General features: G+C 31.2%; 1 protein-coding gene across 1 annotated transcript; it reads right to left on the bottom strand.

Moving 5' to 3' along the window:
- Positions 1 to 5,822: 5,822 nt before the first annotated feature.
- On the bottom strand, positions 5,823 to 9,699 carry LOC100804601 (trihelix transcription factor ASR3). The gene is made up of 3 exons (XM_003531864.5): positions 8,747 to 9,699; positions 7,560 to 7,613; positions 5,823 to 6,315 (listed from the first exon to the last, which is right to left on the bottom strand). The coding sequence occupies exons 1-3, from the start codon at positions 9,387 to 9,389 to the stop codon at positions 6,032 to 6,034; spliced, it is 981 nt and encodes a 326-aa protein (XP_003531912.1). The 5' UTR covers positions 9,390 to 9,699; the 3' UTR covers positions 5,823 to 6,031.

The following is a 9,699-nucleotide window of genomic DNA, read 5'->3' as shown; positions in this document are numbered from 1 at the left end:
CTAAAGTCACACCCATTGAGTTCCTTTTCATGCACCTTTCCCTTTCTTGCCCCCCTTCTTTTTCTTTTTTATCTTTCCCTTTTCATTTTTTTCGTATTTTAATCATAATATTATAATACCCTAGTAATAATTATCATCACCTTGAAGAACCAGCTTAGTAAGTGTTGTCAAATTTGAGTTTTTGGGTACATGACTTTATTGAAAATCTGGATAAACAATTTTGTTGTCCACGAGTCTGTCCAATTCGATTAACATTTTAGTTTTACAAATACTAGTAGTATCTTTCTTTATAATATAATATGTTTGAATCAAAAAGATTATTATTAGGGTCAAAACACAAAGCCCTTAGACTTGTAACAATGGGTGGTTAAACTAAAAAAATCTCTGTAATCTTATCACGTCAATTGATCGATATATTTGATAGTGAGAAAGATTATCTTTCCATTTTTGTATTACAAACAATAAATTCAAGAATTTAATAGAGCAAACAACTCCACAATCTTGTGCTTCAATTGTTTTAAGCATTACAATCACACCAATTGATCAACATTCTAGGTGAGGAAGATTATCTCTCCATTTTTGCTCTAAAAACAATAAATCCTAGTATATAACAGAGCTAACAACCTTTCAACCATTTCGTGTCAATTGTTCAACATACTGAATTATAAGCAACATTATCTTTCAATTTTCACTTTAGCTCCTAATTTTTAACATAATTACATGTCTCATGATTTAAGAATATTTGCTATTAAACTATAATAATTTCACATTAATTAATCAAAGTACTTGTGTGGAACAGAATTACTAGTAATTCTTTATTCTGTGTTTTTATATCGAAGACAAAGATAATATTTTCTCAAGCAAGATTATTTTTCATAAAATGTCTATACCTGCTTGAATAAGATTATCTGCAGGAAAAAATATATCTAACTTCGTTCAAAAAGAAATTAGCATGGCACATTGGTCTTGTATATTTTCTTGCAATACAATCATGAATTGGATTCCTTATAGTAACTTTTTTACTAGGAGTTATTGAAATATTCCTATAAAGAAAAAACAACGTTGTATGCTGTCGTACGAGACGAGAAGAGAACGGCGTTACTATGCTAATCTAATCTACTACACCTTGTTTGATGGGTTGTGTTGGAGCACGCGCTACAGAGGAGCGTGGGATGAATAATTGTTTCTGTGAACTGTGAAAGAGGGAATGGCTTGTGGGGGTGCGAAAGTGGGCCAAAACTGAGTTTCCCTCAATTTCCTCGACCGTGGGTGGGGCCCACTCTCTCTTCCCCCGATACATCCTCGCATGCTCATCAACAATAATATTCTTTAAAAAAATGTGTTTTTTTTTTCATTGTTATTGCTCATATATTTTGGATATGCAAGAAAACTGACAAGTCTGCTTGTGACCACGATGCATTATTTATACAAGTAATTATAATTTATGTAGTTAGCTTATAAGTTTATTTAATTGAAAGAAAAGTATTTGATGATTGGCTTTATTTTTCTATTTTTTAGATTATTTTAGACATTATTTAAAGTGGTATTTGAACTTTCAATTTATATATATAATATATGATGTTTAATTTTTATTTAAAATATTTTTATAGAATTTCCTATTTACTATTTTACAATATTATATTATTTATTTTTGATTTAATCCATCATTTCCTTTAATATTAAATTATTTTATTTTAATTATTGTACTATTTTTTAATTTTCAATAAAATATATTCTCTATAAACCAAAAATAGTTCAAAATTAAATTATAAAACTAAACTTGTAAGTATCTAAAAATATATCCATCCAAAAATTATATAAACATAATTTTTATGTTATTTTTTATATATATCAACTAATTTTATAATGTCTTTAGTTTAATAGGTTAGCTTAGCAATATTTCGTTTTTAATTCATTTTTTTTTAGCTTTCAATTGATTTTTCATCTACCTTATCAATTGTTTTTTCTGCATATAACAAATATGTTACTTACGATTTATTGAGAATCTATCTTCAATCGTCAGTTTTGCATATGATTGAAATAGTTTTTAATTAAAGTTTACCCTTATTTTGTCCTTTAAATATAACGTATATGTATCATTGTGTGTAAATTTTTATATAAAAAAACATTTCTTAAAAAAATCATCTTGTCCAATTTAATCTTTAAAATTTTTATTAAATACTAGTAGTTCATCAAGATTATTTTCATTAGACATAGTAGTTCCTCTCTCAGTGTGACCTCCTCGTTTAACATAACAAAAATATCAACGTTAACAAATTAATTATTTCACATGTTAATTACTACTTTATTTGCCTATATAAAAAAACGTTAATTACAACTCCAGTTCTCTCCGGTTCATCAAAATTTAGTCTTTATGATTCTGTTATGCCTTTTATCGCTTTGGCTGTAATTGATCTTATTGGGGTGGGTTGCTCCTTCAATTCATAAAAAAAAAAAAATGTTTTTAAAATCTCGAATAAAGATTAAACATTATTGTCTATTGATACGATGCACATAGTCTCTTAAATGATACTATTAAGTTTGTGCTTAAAATGGAAACCATGACTCTTTATATGTTGAGAAAAGTATAATCAAAAGTAGTTATGATTTTCTCGTGAAAGAAATTCACCTTTTGTTGTATATTATTACATTAAATAGAATTTTGTGAATTCACTGATCTTGTACAACATGTTTCACAAGAATTCAAAATTATATAAGTGAAGAGATGTCAATATACCCACCCTTGTGAAAGAGTTGTTCCAAATATGGTGCACAGCTTCTTTCACAAGAACTCAAAATTATAGAGTGCATAATTAATTAGCATTCAAAACACTCCTATCTTGTAAAAAAGGGAACACCTAGTCATCAGCCATCATGCAACAATTCATAAACCAAATGGCATGAAAATAAATATATTATAAATTTGTTAATAGAGTGGTCCGTAATCAAACCACCTTTTGGGTTTCACCAAGAGCAAGATATATTTTGGTGCCTAATAGGGGTGTTGGACTTCTGGGGAGGTTTCAGGGCATAGTGATGATTATGGAAAAGTGACAGAGTGGTAGAGGATGTGGGAGAAACACGAATGATTATAAAAATAAAAAAACATTTTTAGATTTGAGAGATTAAATTATACTATTCAATAATTTGGATTAATTAAGTTTTTACTCTCTTAATTTTTTTAAATTTCAAATTTTAGTTTTTCAAATTTTTTTTACAATTTTTAGTCCTTCGGGTTAATTTTCTGTTTTAGTTCTTTTAATTTTTTTTAGTTTTTTGTTTATTTTTATTGCTTAAAATCAATTCTTATTTTATTAATTTTTAGTCCCTTATTTATTTTATATTTAGAAGTAATTTTGTAAAAAAATGAAAGAATAAGAAAAACTTTTAAAACAACTAAGAATCCTAACAAACCAAATTGAGTCCATATTAAGATTTTAAAAAATATACTTTAAGCGTTAAAATTTATGAGATATCATCTCAAGTTCTTAACTAGCTAACATATATAAATATTTTAATTAAGTTAAACGAATTTCAACCGACGAGAGATTAATGTGTTAAAGTGAAATAATATTAAAAAAAACTATTTTATGCGTTAAAATTTATGAGATATCATCTCAAGTTCTCAACTAGCTACCATATAAATACTTTAATTAAGTTAAACGAATTTCAAGTGACTAGAGGTTAATGTGTTCAAGTGAATCAATATTATTGTAAAAAAATGTGAAACAATATTGAAAAAACCGTTTGGGCATTTTTCTTCAAAGACCAAGTTAATGCTTATGTTTTTTTATAACGTAAGTTTGCCTTTTACTAAATCAAATAAATTGCTTTAAAGAATATTGCTTTACAAATTGCGGGAAAAAAATTCTCAAATCTAGTTTGATACCTAAGCTGCGATTCAAGACTGTTGTCTGTTAATAAAGGATTTGATCGTTCTGGAATGCAGAGCCTAACTTAAATAACAATAGAATGTCTAGCTCAACTTTTTTTTTTTTTTTATAAAGAACAATAATAAAAAAAAACACATATTTGGCATCTCTGATTTCTTTCTATCATTTTTTGTTCTTTTTTTTTTTATCATATTTATCTTTTTTTTTTCTCTCACACTATCAAATAGCATAGAATATCTATGCATTACTATTCAATATTCATCCATAAATTTGTAGAAAGATAAAAGAAGCAAAATATTATAAGAGCACGCAAATAATAGACAACTAATAAAAATTCACCTTAATTGATAATAGGATAAATAATTAATTTTATCTTGTGTAATTTGCTGACAAATGCGTCTTTGAAAGATGAAAATATAAAATTTAGTATTTGAAAGTAAAAAATATATCTGACTTTTAACTTATGTTTGTATCGTTAATAAAATAGTCTACGTGACATAGAGAAACGAATTTGTCACTGAAATAATTGTCAATTTGATCATCTCTAATTGTCAATATATATACATATTTGTCATATAATATTTTCTTGATTTTTCGTTTTTCCCCTCTATGAATGGGTAAATAGTCACTTTTATCTGTGAATGTCTACTTCACTGACAAATATGTCCCTAAAAGATGAAAATACAAAATTTAGTCCCCGAAAGTGTAAAAAATGTAACAAATATGTCGGACCGTTAACTTTCATCTATCACCGTTAATAAAATAGCCAAGATTCAAAGAAGTGAAATATGAGATATATTTATCTTTAGGGTAATTTGGAAAAATTGTAATGATTGATACACTGTTACAATGTTTTATTTTGGTAAATTAGTACGATGTTTATTTTGGATAATTTCTATTGTGACAGACAAAGTAGGATTGATAATCAATATTATCGTTATTATTGTGTTTGTTTTAAATTATGTTTACCAATATATTTTTTTAAGTGATTATTGTAATGTTATGCTTGTAACGATAAAAAAATAACGAAAATTTATCCTAAAATTATATATTACCCTTAAATGAAACAAAATTTCAGGTCTAACAAATTAGTTCAATAGAAACATACTGATATTTATGTCCAATAAAAAATTACTGACATTTTTCATCCAATAAAGATAACTTATTAACTTTTTCTGTCCAACAAAAAGTTATTGACATTTGCATCTAAAAATGATATCTGACTAACATTTTTGTCCAATCTAATTAGCATGACTATGTTAACAATCATTTCAGTGACAAATTCGTCTGTCTGTGTCACATAGACTATTTTATTAACAATGACAAACAAAAGTTAACAGTCGAATATATTTATCACATTTTTTATACTTTCGAAAACTAAATTTTATATTTTGATTTTTTAGGAACGCGTTTATCAACAAAATACACATTCAGGAATAAAATCAACTATTTACCCTTAATAATATCACCTAAGATATGCACAGGTTATAGGTTCCAAGATGCTAAAGACATTTTTTTTAATTAAAAGAGAAAAACTTCCCTTAACTTAGTTAAAGCCATGAATCTAGACAAAACATGTCACCCAAAGACAAAAAAACAAAACCAATTTAACTTAAGGTTAACCTGGTCAGTTCCACTTTTTGCCTTTGGTGCTATATCCCTTAATACCAGGGAAAGTAAAACGGACTAATTCGATGAACTTGACTCCTTTTTCCTAATAGTAAGGTTAACTCAACAAAAAATATTTATAAATTTGTGGAAAGATGACTTATACAAGAGAAGCAACATATTGCAAGAGCACGCAAAGAGATTCCACTAATAAAAATGTACCTTAATAAGTAATAGTAATATCATTATCATCTGTACAACCACTATTATTGACCGGAGAAAGATTCATATAACCTCACTGAAAGAAGAGAATAAATAAAATGCAGTAACCTCCAAATTTGTGTATAAAATGCCTTAGTGGCAGTAGTAAACCACAAAAAAGTGGCATAATGCAGACAGAAGATTAAAAAAAAGAAAGGGTAACTAGTATGATGTTCATCTTCTAGAAACTATCCTGAGATAAATTATGGGAACCACTATTGTTGACTCCAAATTGTTATGTACACTATTCTATTCTGATCCTCCTTGCTCTACAATTTATCAGCAATTCTCCCTAGAGCATCTGCAAGCTTATCTAGTACAGCAACTATGTTACTTGCAGTGTCTTTCTGCTGTTGACGATCCAACTGGAAATTCAGTTTCTGAGCTTCAAGTTGATCACGTAGCATTTTGCCATTCTTTTCTAAGACATCAATTAATTGGCTTTGCAAAGTTTCCTCCTCTCCATCGGTTGCTAACCACTTCCTCTTCCGTTCCCCTTGAGATGTAGAACCCATTTCTGGATTTGGGTTTGCCCGTTTCTCATTGGTAGTACCTACAGAATAAAATTAAGGAATGTCAAAGCATTGAATTTACAATAATGTCATCAGCTAAGTCCTTGACACTGTGATTGTCAAAGGAGAAGCTTTGACCCTATTCTTCTAGTTTATACCTATTATAGGAAGCTATAGCCTAGCTAGAGCTCAAAAGTTAGGGTAATAGCATAATGAAAGCTTGTGCTAATACACAGCTTGCCATTTATTATTAGAGAATAACTTTCTTTTTGAGACATGAATTGTGAAAGATAGTTATTCGTACTATTAGGGTAGGCTTAGGATGTGAAACGTTAAAAGAAAAAGTGACAATGAGATCTAGAATGCAATTCAACGACTTTCCAGAAATGTGCAAACGTAAGCATGTGTAAGCAGCACTACTCGGGCAAATATATGAGTATACATCATTCAATTCAATGAATGCAAACTCCAATCAAATTCATTTTGTAGACATACATGATTTATACCTGAGCATCCAAGATAATTTTAAGTAAAAAATGATACAGTAGATGATCCAAAAGTAAAAGGATGGGCTTATTGCAAGCCTATTACCATTTTCATCTTCAAATAACCTATCACATTTTGTTTGTACTGGAGTAGACAAATTTGATATGCAAGAATCGGATTTAAATTCCAGCAAAAGCAACATGGTACAAGAAGTATGGATAATAAAGGAATGGAAAAAAAAATGTCCTGCCATTATTGAAATTCCAAAATGTAATAACATAAATTTATGGCAGAAAATGGGTAACCAATTAACTTTACATGCAGTTAGAAAATGCAGCAGCAACAAAAACAATGGGAAACAAACACATATGACAAGGTGGCAAGCTGTCACAAATGAGTTTTTAGCTTGCTTTGTTAAGCACTGAATTCATGATATTTTAAAGACATGGAAAGGACACTGAAGTAGCTTCCACATTTTTGTTTGGCTATCCTGTCATTGACATTGGATGCCCTTTAACAAGCATAGGCACTAGGTTTAGGGCCTACTACATCATGTTGGTCATATCAAAATGACCATGGGCCTAAGCTTTTATGCGAAAATATCAAGGCTGTCTCCAGAACACAACAAGAAGCCATTTCGGAAACAAATATTAAGGTTTCAATTTTCAATTGAGAATGATGACAGTGCTAATACTACAGCTAATCATATCATTCCAGTCTTAAAACCAAACACAAGATTTTCAATCCATCATCAAATATTCAAATGCATTAAGAACAATAGGGTAAAGAACTCCATTACCTTGAGGGTTGCCTTCCCCTTCGCAGCCTTGGAGATGGGGCTGATATTGCTTCTCTGCAAATCAAAAGAAAAAGAAAAATCAAGAAAAAACAAATATAGAATTGAAGAATGCCATATGGGAATCCCAGTATCCTCCCCTCCACATTCCACTACTTCCAACTTTATAACAAACAACATCATTGCTAGAATCAAAAAATAAAATTAAGAAAAGAAAAACACTAAAAATTAGTCTTTCATAAAAAAAAGAAGTGTCCCCAAAGCAATGAAAGCCAGTAACATACCTATACACTTTCCAACTTCACGAGAGACAAGAAACACAACAGCATTAGTATATACCAAAAAACACCAGACATTACCAACAACAACAATAATATCAACCAAATCTTTTTCCACCGAGCTGAACTTGCTACATAAATCAAATAATAATGCCATAATATTTAACTTTGAACTCTAAGTGTGTGTTTGAGTGAGCATTTGCAAAAATAATTTTGCAAGACTAAGTTTGGTTAAAATTGATTTAAACTAAAGTGATTTATGTTTAAAAAACTAACGTATTCGATAAAGTAATTTATGTTTAGTGTTTTAAATTCTAAAACCAGTTAGTAGGAAAGCTCTATAAAATAAATTATCCAATACAAATATAAGTCAAAGTTATTTCAACTCAAATATCAATTATGAATCAGAATCAATTCCTCGGTATAAAACTAATTATGTGAGTATATTCCTAAAATCACATTAGTTGTATTTCAATGTAACTATAGATAATTTAATGCAAATCCAAACACATGCTAAATCCCTCTCGGTGCTAGTTTGTAATTCCGTTGAAACGAAAGCCAAGTTAACGCTTCCATTCTCTTGCTTCTGTGTTTCTGTCTCCAAAAGTGTGAAATGTCCGTTAACGGTTATGCAAACAGTCCCTTAGTAGTTTCAAAATTTTGTCACTCTCCTTCATCCTCTAAGTACGCTTCTTACTTGAACATCAATAAATTTTCAACATATACCCCAGTGGCCCAATCATAAAACCAATTTCTACCATCAGTTTCAGCAACATAATTTTTCTGCAATGCCATCATTCTTGACAAATAAACAATACAAAAAATGATGGCAAAAAGAGAGAGAGAAAAAACCCTAACAATAAAATAATAGTAGTTCATAAAATCACAAACAAAGGGTGTCCAAAATTGAACCTGAGATAGGAACAGGTGCAGGAACATCCTTGGTAGTAGCTAAAAGCAAAACCTCGTCCTTCTCAGAATCCGAGAATAACCCATCCTCACTCCCCACCCTCCGATTACTATCATAGAGGTGCACCTCCTCCTCAACCGTCGCCACCGGCACCGGAGTCTCCGCCGCCGCAGCCGCAGCCGTTGACGACGGCGAATCGAGAATATTGTAAACTTCCCTGTCAAAATACCCAGGCAATTTCCTCTCCCTCCTCAAATCGTTCCTCATGAGCCAAAACGACTCCGTTTCGTCCCTCACCTGCGACTCCCACTCCTTGATCTTCTTGTAATCGCCGGCGAGGTTGCTCCATCGCTTCCGGCACTGAACCGGTTCCCGGTTCACGCCGTGCTTCTTGCAGTACGAGGACACCAACGCCCATTTCGGTTCGCTCGAACCAAACGCCGAACCGCTCCCACGGCCCGGTCTGAACCGGCTCTCCGCATCGCTCTTTCCCTGAATCAGCACCAGAATCTCCTGCCGCGTCCACCGCGGCAGCCTCGCAGCCGGCCTCCCGTCCTCGATGCCGCCGTCCACAGCGGAGCACGGCGTCGCGCCGTTACCGGCACCGTCAACGGCGTTGGGATTCGAAAGCTGGTCGAGAGCCATGGCAAAGAGAATTCACAAAAACACGTGACTCGCACGTGAGGGTTTGTGACGGTGCCTTTGGGAATGCCCGTTACGGCGTTAAGAAAAGAGAGGGTTTAGTTTTATTGTGTTTTTCTCTCCTAAGAATGAAGAAGAGAGGGAGAGAAAGGAAGAAAGAGAGATTGAGGTTTTGTTTTTGTGTTTTGTGGCTTTTGCTATTGAAATTGGGGTTTTATTTTTAACTTTTTTACTATTATACTAAACAGACTTTTGACCCTTAACTCCTTAATAAGGGTTTTAAATTATTTTTTAATAATAATTATTGATTACT

The sequence above is a fragment of the Glycine max genome, chromosome 8, assembly GCF_000004515.6.
Source record: "Glycine max cultivar Williams 82 chromosome 8, Glycine_max_v4.0, whole genome shotgun sequence".
Lineage (NCBI taxonomy): Eukaryota > Viridiplantae > Streptophyta > Magnoliopsida > Fabales > Fabaceae > Glycine > Glycine max.
This window is presented reverse-complemented; position numbering and strand designations above follow the sequence as displayed.

Coding starts and splice junctions, on each gene's coding strand:
- LOC100804601 (XM_003531864.5), bottom strand. CDS start 9,389: ATGGCTCTCGACCAGCTTTCGAATCCCAACGCCGTTGACGGTGCCGGT. Junction 7,614..8,746: donor TGCACCTGTTCCTATCTCAG/GTTCAATTTTGG, acceptor TTTGATTTGCAG/AGAAGCAATATCAGCCCCAT. Junction 6,316..7,559: donor AGGGGAAGGCAACCCTCAAG/GTAATGGAGTTC, acceptor TTTATTCTGTAG/GTACTACCAATGAGAAACGG.